Raw genomic sequence first — 13,299 nt, forward strand, 5'->3', positions numbered from 1 at the left:
TCCCTCCCTCCCTCCCTCCCAGGCTCAGTGCAGCCCAGGCATCCAGCCCCACCCTTCCCCGGGAGCCTCCCCTGAAATAACCCCACACTTAAAATAAGCAAGCTCTCGACACAGTCCCTGCCCAGGCCTGGCTGCCACCCCCTGCCCTGGCTCAGGCCAAAGGAGCCAGCAGGCCACAGGCCCACCTCCATTTCAACCCTTGTGCCCAGAGCCCTTTCCAGGGCCACCTCCCTGCCCAGATATGCCATGCCTAACTGCCTTTCACCCTCCATGTCCTCATCCAAAAGGCTAGGCCCTGCCTCCTCCTGGAAGCCCTCCCTGAATGCGTCTGCGGCCACACGTGCACTCACCTACGTAGAAGGTGTTGGGTGCAGGCTTGTCTCCCAGCTCCAGATACAGGAGGTTGGTGGTCTGCGGGTCATGGCGGAGCCACAAGGCTACACCCAGGATCACGCCTCCAGCCAGCTGGGAAAGAGCGGGAACGGTGTCACATGTACCAAGAGGACTGCGCCTGCCCCACACGCGCAGCCTGAGCAGCCTCCTGCCTTGCTGAGCCGCCCGCTGGCTCCCGAGCAGGGACCAGGTGTCAGCTCTGCTGCCCTGGTTTTCACAATGCCCCGAGGAGCCCCGGGAGTCAGGAAGCATGAGGCAGGTGCTTTGGCCGCCATCTTCTTGGAGCCTGGCCCTGCCCTGCACCTGTGGAGTGCGACTCCAGCACAGGACTGCCAGGAAGACACGGGACGCCGGTTCAATCTGCCTCTCAGATGAAAACGGAATACTTCTTTAGGATAAGTGTGTCCCAAATATTGCATGGGACATACAAAAAAATAATCTAGTGTTTATCTGAAGTTCAAGCTTAATTGGACACCCTGTAGTTTCACTTTCCACATCTGGCCAGAGGTGATACCAGGACCTGAGCATCCCAGGAACACCACACCCTCCTGCAAGGATGTGGCACCACCCCAAGAGTTCTGAGCTCGTTGGGGCACTGCCTCTGTCTGGGGGTGCTGAAAACTCTGGGGTGGGGGCACCCCATCTTTGCTGCCAGGAGGAGGGAGTAGGATTTGATGTTACCGGGCCAAGCTGTAGGCACCAGGGCCTGCGGGGTTTGTGGGATACATCCCTGCTGCCATCAGCCCTGGGAAGGGAAACGGGAGGAAGGAAGCTGCTGTGGTTTCCAAGATGGGCTGGGGGAAGGGGTGCACAGAAGCCGGCCCAGCACTGCCGCTCAGCAGCTGGGGCAGGAAGGGGGCTGTGCTGGGAGTCTGGCCGGCGGGGATGGGGCTCACAGAGAGGAGAGGCCCTCAATGCCAGGTCGTCCTGTGTGCACACAACCAACTCTAGCCAGGTGGGGTCTACCCTTGAGACTGGGTCCCAAACCAGGCCCAGCTCAGCCCACTCTGATCATCCGACCAGGCCAGGCACGTGCCCTAGGCCCCCTCCGCACGCACCAATTCCTCCTCTCTCCCTAGGGGCAGTGCCCAGCCCTCTGGTGGTGGGAGGGGACATAGGCTTTTCTTCTGTCCCTCGTGCCTAGCACCATGCAGGGCACACTGCGGCCATGTGATCCCCATAAATGACCAGTGGCCCTGAGTCCTGCTGCTCCCCACCCTCCTGCACTCCAGGACCCCTCGGCCTCCTGCTGCCCCTACCCTCCACTCCAGTACCCCTCGGCCTCCTGCTGCCCCTACCCTCCACTCCAGGACCCCTCGGCCTCCTGCTGCCCCTACCCTCCACTCCAGGACCCCTCGACCTCCTGCTGCCCCTACCCTCCTCCACTCCAGGACTCGTCGGTCGCCTCTTGCAGATGCTCCTCCCTGCTAGACGGGATGGAGACTGGGTCCCCTTCAGACCCCTCCTGGGGTTTCTTCCCGCCCCAGGCATGAAACATGGCCCCACAACCCTCCAGCAGCCTGGGGACACTGCATCTCTAGGACACAGTCAGTTCCAGGGTCCCTGGTCCATAATAGGAGGCCCTTGTTGCTGGACAGTCTGGGTGGGTCAGGCTTTACCCCCTGCTGCCCCAGGAGGACAGTACGAGAATCCCCTAAAATCCAGTCTGGCAGACAGCCGTGCGCAGCACTCAGGCAGGGACCACCCACGCCAGGGCGTTCTAAAGAAGCCTGTGGGGTCAGGGCCCCACAAGTGTGGCCACCATCCGGCTCCCAATGGCCTGGGCGAGTCTGCCTTCCTCCTCCATGCCACTCTCACAAAGGGCCAGGCCCTGGGGGCTTCCTGGAGGAGGAGGCAGGGGGACACAAGATGAAATCAGTCAGGTGAGGAGACACCCAGGGCGATGAGGGCACAACTTCCCCAGCGGAGAATGTCAGCCCAGAAGGCAGCTGCTCCCAGAGCTGAGTCGGAATGCTTGGCTCTGCCACCAGCTGGGTGCCAGGCAGGTCCTGTCCCAGCAGCTGAGGCCTTGCCTCACCAGCACCAGGCGCCGACCCCACCACAGATGCAGGGCTGCCGGTCAACTGCAGAAGAGAAACCGAAAGCTTAAAAAAAAAAAAAAAAAAGAGAAACCGGGAGCTGTACCCAAGACCACCACCTGGACAGCCCCACTCCTGCTCCAACGGCCCTGCCAGGGAAGCAAGGCCCTAAGGTGGGGGTGGGCAGGGGACTGTGCCCAGCAGAGTGTGAGCTTCGGGCCCCAGTACCATGGCCCACACCCAAGGAAAGCCCTGAGGACTCCCCAGGCAGGCCGGTCTAGGGCCTCGGTGAGGGTTCGGGTGGGTGGAGGAGCTGGGGGCTCTATACCTCTTCCCCCTTCCCCTCACACTCCTGCCTCCCCTCCTCTGGGACCTAAGCTGGGCCTGGCAAACAATAAGGCCAGAGGGGGCTGGGCGTGGTGGCAAACGCCTGTAATCCCAGTACCTTAGGAGGCTGAGATGGGAGGATCGCTTAAGCTCAGGAGATTGAGGCTGCAGTGAGCTATGATTGTGCCACTGCACTCCAGCCTGGGTCTCAGAGCGAGGCTCTGTCTCCGAGAAAAAAATTATCCAGGTGTGGTAGCTCACGCCTGTAATCCCAGCGCTTTGGGAGGCCGAGGTAGGAGGACTGCTTGAGGCCAGGAGTCTAAGACCAGCCTGGGCAACATATCAAGATCCCATCTCTACAAAAAGTAAAAATAATTAGCTGGGCATGGTGGCATATGCCTGTGGTCCCAGCCACCTGGGAGGCTGAGGTGGGCAGACTGTGGGCCCAGGTGTTGGAGGCTGCAGTGAGCTGTGACCACAATGCTGCTGCACTCCAGCCTGGTGGGGCTCTCACCCCAAAGGGGTTGTTGGTGGTCCCCCGTAGCGGGGCTGCCAGAGCACCTTCTCCATGCACCCGACACAACCACCTGGGCTGTGGTTTCTCAGACCTTCTTCTGAGGAGCTGTACCTCCTGCCCTCCTATGGGAGTTTCAACTCAATTTCCATACTTTGGTTTAGAGAGGATGGCAGCCTACTTCCCCTGCCCAGGCCCCAGACTGAAGTTCTTCCGTGCCGAGGGGAAGGTGTGTTAGAATCACTGAGGGCCCGACGGGCACCTGCGGGCAGTACTGGAAACCATCTGGCAGCTGGGACCCCAAGTGTGCCCCTCACATGACAAGGCCCCAGGGAGGCCAGGGGCCCCCGACTTCCAGAATCCTGCAGGAGCAGGCAGCTCCTAGTTCTTCTGGGCCCATTACACCCGTGGGAGCACAGGGAGGGTCGTGGACAGTGCAGGAGAGGCAAGAAGGGTGGGGGCTGGGGGGTGGCCCCAGAGAGCCTGGCTGTCCTCACCCTGTTGCCCTCCTGAGCTGGCTCCATCTGCAGCCTGGGGGGAGGAGGTGGCGAGGCCGAGAGTTGCCGTGGTAACTCTGGCTTCCTCCAGGGCCTCTGAAAACATCGCTTATTTTGTTTTGAAACTGTGGTCCGGAGACCGTTTTGAGAGCTGTTCCAGGACAGAGTGGGGCAGGTGGATGGGGGAGCCTCATCCCCACAGAGACCTGGCGACAAACCCTGACTCAGCCACAGGAGCTGCGGGACCGCTGGAAGGGTCCCCGGGCTCCCTGTGCCTCAGTGTCCCCCTCTATGAAACAGAGCTGATCCTGGAACCGTGCCTGGCTCGGAAGCTGCTCCATAGGGGCTGATCCACCCCACGCCCTCCCTGGCTGGGCAGGGACCACCTCTCCTCTAGCCTGGGCACTGAGGGGATGACCCCATCTAATGGGCACAACGTCCTAACAGAAAGGTAGTGACAGCAAAGCTTAGCCTAAACCCCAAACCTGCTAATGGTGGGACTCCAGGCCACGTTGCAGCTCCTTGCTGGGCTCTGGGAAGGGGCTTCTTTTCAGACTCCAGGGCCGTGTGGGGAGGCTGCCCCCAGACAAGCCCCGGCCCCAGGCCTCTGCTGAGGGTTGCAGGGAAGGCTGGTCCAGGCCTGCAGGGCCTGGAGGAGCCTGGGTCAACACCAGGAAGGACCCGAGGGCCCATGTGACTTTTAATAGGGCAGAACAGCTGGGCCAGGAGGGGGTGGGTAGGACAGTGGGAAATGGGGGTGGTGACGCCAGCCTGCCCACCTCAATTGTCCCCGAGGCTACCAGAAACAGTCGGGAGCCACCCTGGGTGGAAAAATGGGGCAGGAAGGAGTGCCAGGCACTGGGCAGAGGCCTCACCTGGGCCTTAGTCTTCCCAGCCCTAGCATGGACCCACAGGGGGCCACGCCGAGCTCTCTGGCCTTCAGCAGGGACCCTGAGCTGGAGCTAGGTGACAATAGTGGTGGTGATGGTCACCCCCAGTTTCTGGATGAGGAAATGGAGGCGGAGGGGCTCCCCTAGGGCCACCTACGAGGGAGGGCAATGGCAGCTCCAAAGCCCCACGCCCCGTGGTGGGAAAGGCAGAGGTGCCCCTGCCCCATAACAGACCCCATGTGGCAGGACTAGAGTTCCCCAGAGCCAGGAACGCGGAAGCCACCTGCTCTCCGAAAGACACGGGGCAGGGCCTGGTAAAGGACCTCTGCCCTGAACGTATGCAGAGCTTTCCAAATTCAACAGCAAGCAAACCGACAACCCAAGCTTTACAAGATGGGCAAAAGATGGGAACACACCCTTCCGCATAGAAGATACACAGCAAATAAGCACACAAGAGATGCTCCACCTCGCTAGGGACCAGGAAACCCAGGTCAAGCTGCAGTCACGGCCTGAGCACACCCGGAGGATTGGTTGCCATGAAAACGACCAACCACAGCACGTGCTGCTGGGCGAGGCGACTGGGGCGCACGCAACGGGGGCTGTAAAACGGTCCAGCCACCTTGAATAACAGTTTGGCAGTTATGTAAAACTGCTGCTTAAGTGGTGAAACCCACATTCACATGACCCAGCTGCTCCATGCCCAGGTATTTATCCAAGAGAGATGAACTCAGGTTCACACAAGACTTGTACACAAATGTTCTAGCAACGTTTCTTGTAAATGCCCCAAACGGAAATAACCCACATGCCCACTGACCGGTGAACGGATGGACCTGGGGGTCATCGCGGCCTTGCACACGTGGGTGCAACCCTGCTCGGCAATAAAAAGGAACAGACGACGGGCACGCCACAGCACGGGTGCAGAGACGACGGACACGCCACAGCACGGGTGCGCCTCTGGGTAATTGTGCTGAACCAAAGAGGCAGAACAGCAACGGTGCACAAGCGCCTTCTGAGTTCACTTGTTGAAATGCATGCTGTGTGCACCCACAGCGAGGGCCTGTGGTTGCCCTGGGACAGGGAGGAGGGGCAGGAAGCAGGGATCCCAAGGGTCCCAGAGGTGCTTGGGGAGTTGGTGATGGTTTCACAGGGGTATAAATCTGTCAAAAGTTACCAAGTTGTTCCCTTTAAACATCTGCATTTACTGTGTGTCAATCACGTCTAAATAAAGCTGTTTGAAAAGCCCCCACGTCCCAAGTCCCTGATGACTGAACTCCTGGGGGCCAGTGTTTCTTCTGGGCCCCAAAGGCCCCAGGCTGCCATCTTGGTGCTAACTTCTTCCGAGGCGGAGCCAATGCTTCCCAGGGGCAAGCAGCAGCGTGGGAAACACCAAAGCCGTGTCCTTAGAAGTGCAGTTTTAGGATCCATCAGAGTTAGGACTGGAGTAACTATGGAGCCCAGATGTCAGTTAAAAGAGAGAGTCCCGCTTTCATGGTGATAAGGTAGAGGGCAGCCCAAGGCCCTGGCTGCTGAGTGCCTTTCACCTAGGTGACCTCAGGCCCATCTCAGCCTCTCTCTGCCGTGTCTACAAACCAGGAAATAAAAGTGCAGAAGCTGTGACATCCACACAACTCAGCCTGCACAGCAGCACCCGGCTCTCCAACACAGGCTTCGTAAGTGCTGGAATCTGGACCTCCTGTCATCCCTCTCCCCACAGAGACATCCATACAGGCACCTCCCTGCTCAAAGCTTGCCTGTGGGACGCCTCTCTGCCACCAGCTCCCACCTCCTAAGATACTCCAGGCTCTGGAGGTGCCCGGCTTCTGAGATGCCCTGCCCTCATGATGTCCCGCCTCCCAAGTGGCCCGGCCCCAGAGACGCCCCACCTCCCGAGACGCCCCACCTCCCGAGACGCCCCACCTCCCGAGACACTCCACCTCCCGAGACGTCCCACCCCACAAGATGCGCTGCTGGGGGTTGGGGATGGAGGGTGGCCCTCAGGATGGAGCCCAGGTAACCTGTGGGGTTCCTGGAGGGCTCCTTGCAAGGCTACTGAAAGCAGTGTTTGTAAGTCTATGAAGGATTGTTTCTTTCTCCTTCCTGGGAATTAATAAATGACAGAATCGACTTCAAACGGGGGGGCTGCCAAGCACACTGGGTTCCTGCCCAGGCTGTCCGCTGTTTCCAAGAAGCAGCTGAAAGGGAGCAAAAGGCAGCAGGCGCTGCCCAGGCAGGCCGAGGGCAGCTCCCCTACCCATGCCAGCTGCCCGCTGCCCCCGCAGGCCCCAGACAGCCGGGAGTCAGAACTTCGGGTGGGAGCTCTCCACGCCAGCACACACACCCCCACATCTGCAGGAAGGGGCAGGGATCTGGTCGCTGCACCCATACCTTACCCCACCCAGACGGGCCAAGTGGTCACCCCAAGTGCTGCCCAGGCACCCCAGTGGGGGACGAGGACGATGGTACATCAGCTCACCCGCCTTTACACAGAGGCCAGGTGTCTGTGTGTCTCTAGCCCAGGCCCTCCCTTGATGCTCCTGGGGAGAGGGGTCACCAGGCAGGGCCGTACTGCGGGCTCTGTGCCTGCTCACCCACCCCAGGCAGGGCCGTACTGCGGGCTCTGTGCCTGCTCACCCACCCCAGGGACTGCACAAGCAGGAAACACACCGGGAAAGGCCCATTTGGTTCAGCCACTGGGAGGTGCCGGGGCCTGAGACACCCTCTCCAGGAGGACAGTGAGGCCCTGAGGTAGGAAGGAAGGGAAGAAGCCTCCCTGGAGATACTGGGTGAAGGAGGGTGAAGGAGGGTGAAGGAGGGTGAAGGAGGGGAGTGGTTTGCCAAGGTGCTTCCAGGAAGGGACGCTGGGGGCCGGAGGTGAACGGCCCCTCCAGCCCGGGTCCCCGCAGGCCAACCCCTCACTCTCTGCCCACCAAGAAGGGGCAGTGCCAGGCCTGGGTGTGGAGGTTGGGGACAGAGCCAGACTCCTCCCTGGGTGATGTGGGGCCCTCTCAGGCCCTCCTAGGTGGTGAGCAGCTGCCCCTCCGACCCCATTGTGGCCTCCAGGGCCAGGAAGGCAGCATGGAGGGAAGAGGAGCAGGAATCCTCTCCTAGGCCAGAAAGCGGAAGCTCCACTCACAGGGCCCCTGGTCCCTGGCCCCGAGGAAGCCGCCTGTCTCAGCATCTAAAAATAGGTGTCAGGCGAGGATGCTGGCCTTCAGGCCCCGCCTGCTGGGGGGATGTGAGGAGTCATTTCCCTCAGGACCAGGAGGATGGGCACAGGCTCAGAGGATGCTGGTGTCTCCCAGGCATCGGGGGTGGTGGGCACCGGTGCCCCGAGGACCAAGCCCCTTCCAGGGCCAGCTGTTCCCAAGGCAGGGAAGCCAGGAAGTCCCTTGCTCCACTCTAAGCCTATCCCTGCTCTGGGAAGCTCCTCTACCCCATTGGCCCCTGTAGGAAAGGTGTGTCAACACAGTCCCAGTGACCCACTGGGGAAGAGCCAGGCAAGGGGCTGTGGGGTGGCTGGCAACCCCAGGGCCATGTGCTTCAAAGAAAAAGGTCTGGGTGGGCCAGTGCCCCCGAGGGAGGGTGACGGGAGGCGGGAGATGGGTGGCCTCAGGCAGAGGACCAGAGAGCAGGTAGAGGGGCCCAGGGCAGCTCAGGGTGTCTCTGGCCACCAGCAGTACCTGAGATGCTGCCCAACACAGCCTGGTCAAGAGCCAGTACCTGCCCCCGCCTGGGTGTGGCCACCCGCCCCAGAGGCACCCCACTCAGCTGGGGCTCCTCACAAGCCACCACTCTGGAACCGTGGCTTCCTTACTGCCCAGTGGGCCTGATAATCACCAGGCAAGCCTGGGGCGGTGTGGGTGGCTCCAGGCTCGGAGCCTGCCCAGCGCAGAGTGGGGACTACTTCCTTTGAGCTGCCTTCATCTTCTCGGGGACAGAAGGAAAGACTGTTCCATGCAGCCCCAAGGTCAGGCCGAGTCCCGGGGGTGGAGGAGTGGCCTGCGGCTGCCCCATGTACTGTGTGAGAGGGTGAGCTCCCAGGGGCCCAGGATGGGGTGCGGGCTGGAGTCTGTGCTTCCCAAACCGTGGCCCCTCGGAAACCCCTGGGGTCCCGCTCAGAAAGGAGCTCCAGGATCAGGACTGTTCTGGGCCCCCATCAGCCTGGATCCTTCACCTGTCCTGGGGTGAGCCTCATGCCCTGTCATGTGTTTTACCTACGCTGTTACCTGGGGTTGAGCTTTGAGGTTAGTTCTGCACCGCACTGGATATCATGCTCCTGGCAGGCTGTGAGGGGCCTGGTCTGGCTGGGGACAGAAGTGAGGACCCCAGGCTGCCCGCCTGCCCTGATCCTGGAGCTCCATGTAACACAGCACAGGGCGCCCTGCGGGGTCCCCATCACTCAGCCCTCTCCCTCCCATCCTTTACCTTCTCCGAATCGCACCACTTCCATAACTGGGAGCCCAGGGGGCTGAGGAAGAGGGAAGCAATCACTTTCCAAACGTAGTGGGAGGGCACAGCTCCAGACAGAAGGGCAAGGCGGGGTGGGGGCGTGAGCCACCAGCCTCTGGCCAAGCTGGACGCTCCCTCCTCTCAGGCCCTTGGCATTTGGCATCTCACACCTGGACTCTCGAAGCTCCCCTGCTGGGGCACCCGCATCCGGGAGAGAGGCACTTACGAGCTCTGCGCCCCTGGCCCCCCAGCCCTACCACATCTCCTTGAGCCCGCAGCCCTCAAACACCTCGTGTGGGGAGTGGGGGGCAGCTGCCTTCTCCTGGCCATCCTAAGGCCATGGCATTGGCGGCTAGCACAGGACGCCTACAGCCCCGAAAGCGAGATCCAGCTGACCTTCCATGCCCTTGGGCATGGCCCCTGCCTGAGGGGACTCCTCCAGCACTGGGGGCCTACCTGGAGGACCCTCAAGGGTCTCTCATGATTCAGCACCTGCTCTGCAGCCCAGGTTGGGGGTCTTAGTTTGGGCCCAGAAACACAAAGAATGTGTGTGCAGGGCTGGGGGACACTGAGTAAGTCCAGAGGTTCCTGGAAGGCTGCCCAGCATACCAGGTGCCACTGCGTCCTACCAGGCAGGTGGGGACGACTCGGAAGTGGAGATCACCGAAGCCCATTTCTGGGAAAGCCTGGTTCTTCTTGCCCAAAGGGGTGCTGGGAACAAGTCAGACACCTGCAGGGGTGGAAGACCACCCAGCACCCACGGTGCGCCCAGCCTGGATCACAGGGAGGTGGGGTCCAACCAAGGGGCAGGGTACCTGGCTCCTCCCAGCCCCACCCCATCCCCAGGGTCCTCTCCAATCCGCAGCCGGCACGAGGGTGACCACCTGCTCCCTCGCACAGGTGCCTGGACTCTAAGCCTTATTGACTCTATGAGCAAAGCTCTTCCCATGGCGGGATTTCAGGTGCGGAAATAGGGGATCGTTTGGGGTCTGTCTCCCTGTCTGGGCTTGGAAGCAGTTATGAGATAGGGATTGGGGGTGAACCAGATTTCTGAAAGTTGAGCTGAACTGGGCGCTGGGGCGGGTGTAGGAGAAGGACCCTCAAACCCAGGAAAGAATGGAGGGCTTTCGGGCACGCACCCTGGTGCCCTCAGGGAGGGTGGGTGACTTGTCAGCACGCGGTAGAGCCACAGCCAGCCAGAGGGGCGACCAGGAAAGTAGGCCCACACCTCCTTGCTTTCGTTCTGTGCCCTGCACTTCTGGACGGCCTCACTGGGGCCAGTCTGTAGCAGGGACAAACTACAGACTTCCTCTTCTCAGCCCGCTTGCCCCAGTGACCGTTTCCCCAAAGCTGTGCAGTCAGACAGCCTGGGGGAGCCAGGGAAAGTCCACACGCCCACTTGGTGAAACCAGGCACAGGATGTCCTAGCCCCCCTCCCCCACAGCGCCTGCCAGGGTTGCAGCCCCTCTCCTGGAAGGACGGCCACAGACTTGCCAAGTGACAGTCATGTGCCGTCTGGAAGCGAGAAATACCCGTTAGTGAGGCTTCTAATCAGTCTCTTTCCCGGCCGGGTTTGGCTGCCCTGCCACTGGGAGGTGGCCACCAGCTGCATTAGGTTGGGGGAGCAGCCAGTCCCAGGCAGGAGACACAGCTCTTCTCCCTGCGGGGACTGGTGACACCTCTCCTGGGCTCCCTGGCCAGCCTCCGAGGAGAAGCCTCTTATATCCATTTCACAGATGAGGAAGGCAAGGCTCCCACGGGCCAGTCCCCTGCCCCTGCCCCGGGACACAGGCTTTCCTGCCCTGCTCCTGGCAGCAGTGGGTCTCAGGTGCCAGCCGCCTCTGATGGAGGCTCCCAGACCCACCCAAGGGACAGGATTTCCACGCTGCTTGGCCAGGGTGTCTGCAATATCTTCCCTGCTTGGGCCAGCCCCGCACCCAGGGAGACCAGTTCTCATTGGCCCCCAAAGCGGTCAGGGCGCAGGTGCACGCTGCCCGGACCTCCCCCTCGCACCTTGGCTCGGGAAGTGAGACAGCAAGAGTGTGAGTGTGTGTGCAGGTGGGAGTGAGGGTGTGTGCACATTCGTGTGTGTGAGTGCCTGTGCGTGTGTGTGGGAGCTCCTTTCTGTGAAAGAGGTCAGGCTACCCCAGCTGCCTTCTCCCACAGGCAAGGCCTTTTTCCTCTCTAAAACGGAACTTTTAACAAGCGCCCCATCCAGACACGCATTGTCAACCTCCTCCCCACCAGCCTCCCCTGAGCCCACGGGACTGCACTGAGTCCCTCTGGGCCCTGCAGGGTTCCTGCAGCCCCTTCCCCACCGCACATCCTGCCTGCCTGGGCTGGGGTCTCTGAGGCAGGGGTCCCTTTGGACCCTTGGCCAACCCCCATACCCTGAGCCCTTCCTGTACCAAGCCCCCTGTCAACACTCAGGCAGGGGTGTCAGTGAATCCACCAACAACGCCAGGAGGCAGGCTCATTGAGGGCCCCCACTGCAGACGGGGGAGGCCAAGGCCCAGGACCAGGGCAGTGTGGTGGGGACTCCACTGAGGGAGGCCCAAGCCCATGGCACTGTGCTCTCAGCCACACACCCTGCGACACCACGGTGGAGGGGGTTCCACCAGGGTGGTGCCCACCAACCTCACCTCACCCAGCCTGGCATTCCTGGCTACAACAGAGCCGCAGTGGATGGGTGGGTCCACAGTGACTGTGAACGGACTCAGTTCTCAATGCTTTGCGGGGAGCGGGCCCTGGGGAGGGGAGTGGTGAGGCCTTGGAGACATTTCCTGGAGCCTTAATAACAAGCATCCCTGGGATGCGTCAGGTCTCCACCCCAGCTGCCTGGGAAACTTCCAGGCCCGCCGTGGCGACACTCCCGGGGGACTGCCAGGGAGACCTCTCAGCCTGGGCAGGCAGAAGGGACTCACCCAGCGGTGACCCAGCGGTGACGCATCGTCCAGAGAGCAAAAATCCACCTCCAGAGAAGTCCCCTTCCCTGACTCCCCTTCAGCCCCCGCCCCCAGGCCCACACTCCCCTCATCAGGGGATGGGGCTCCAGGGGCCGGCAGAGGGACATCCTGTGTCCCGTGCCTCTCCCACATGCCTGGGCTGAAGCAGGCCACCACTAAGCAACGGCCGAGGTGCCAGGGCTGTGCCTGGGGAGGGCAAGCCCCTCCCAGATGGCCTCGCTGCCCCCACTGCCAGGGCAGAGCCAAAGGCTACAGTGACTCCCACCAGTGTCCCAAGCAGACTGTGCAGAACAGTCGGTCTTGGGGAAGGTGGGATGTGACCGCTCCACTCCTCTCCCAGCTGCGAGTTCAGTTCAGCCTCTGTCCTTCCCCGTCCAAACAATCTCCCTGCCCCAGATCCGCACTGGGATCCTCAGCAGTCCAGATGGGAAACAGATGTCTCTGGTCCCACACACTGGCTCCAGGGGCCATTTTAAAAGTTTGCCCTCCCTGCCTCAACTTGAGAAACACTCGGTCCACTGGGACATCAGCCGAGTCTTCCACGAGAAGGGGGTGACAGCCTGGGGGGACACGGGGAGGGGCTTGCAGTGTCTGCCCAGGGGCGTGGCCACGGGGAGGCCACGGTCATGGACACCCACTCCAGTCCTTCCAGGCCAAGAAGGGATTTCCACCCCTTCCCCAATTCCAACACTGACAGGAAATGGAAACAAAAGGCGAAAGCCCATCAGTCACTTCCCAGCAGCAAAGACTGCGGTCAGGAGAAAGCCATTCTCAGCAGGAGACCCTCCTCCACCCACGTTGGCACCCAAAGATGGGGGCCCCTCTTTCCAAAGCAGCGGCCCCACTCCCAGACCCTGCCATCCACTCCAGGCCCCTGGTGCCACTCTCTTCCTTGTGCCAACTCAGAACCGCGGGACCCCACTCCTGCAAGGCCTCCAGAGCCCTTCTGGGAGGAGGCCTAGGCTGGAACATGTCTGGGTGAGGAGAGGGAGATCGGCCCCCAGGCAGGACAGCCAGGGTGCGCGCACCCCAGCTTTTGGGCCACCCCAGCGGTGACGTCCTTTTAGGCGCGACCCCCGGGAAGGTCCCGGGTGGTGACAGCAGACTGGCGAGTTAGCTGGGCTGGGGAGAGAGTGAGGCGGATCGCCCCCAACCTCGGGCAAAGTGTGCGCCCCCGCCCCACCATCCAGGGGCGGCGGCCCTTGATGAGCTCATGGGGGCGGG

At 61.6% G+C, this 13,299-nt stretch overlaps 1 protein-coding gene across 5 annotated transcripts in view; it reads right to left on the reverse strand.

The window, feature by feature from the left end:
- The window catches only part of CD81 (CD81 molecule), a 21,717-nt gene that overhangs the window by 6,610 nt on the left and 1,808 nt on the right, over positions 1 to 13,299 (reverse strand). Inside the window, exons 1-3 of one of the 5 annotated variants that reach the window (XM_011988208.1) lie at positions 5,127 to 5,225; positions 4,646 to 4,732; positions 351 to 465 (exon numbers count right to left, since the gene is read on the reverse strand). Coding sequence is in view for 1 of the 5 variants with exons in the window: in XM_011988206.1 (XP_011843596.1) it covers positions 351 to 465; positions 5,475 to 5,501 (142 nt within the window). In the remaining 4 variants the exon portion in view is untranslated. Of the gene's footprint in view, positions 1 to 350; positions 466 to 4,645; positions 4,733 to 5,126; positions 5,226 to 5,474; positions 5,607 to 6,411; positions 6,439 to 9,085; positions 9,171 to 13,299 lie in introns of those variants that run through there. The other 4 variants (XM_011988210.1, XM_011988209.1, XM_011988206.1 and 1 more) reach the window with 4 other exon arrangements.

Source organism: Mandrillus leucophaeus, unplaced genomic scaffold, assembly GCF_000951045.1.
Source record: "Mandrillus leucophaeus isolate KB7577 unplaced genomic scaffold, Mleu.le_1.0 Scaffold325, whole genome shotgun sequence".
Taxonomy (NCBI): Eukaryota; Metazoa; Chordata; class Mammalia; order Primates; family Cercopithecidae; genus Mandrillus; species Mandrillus leucophaeus.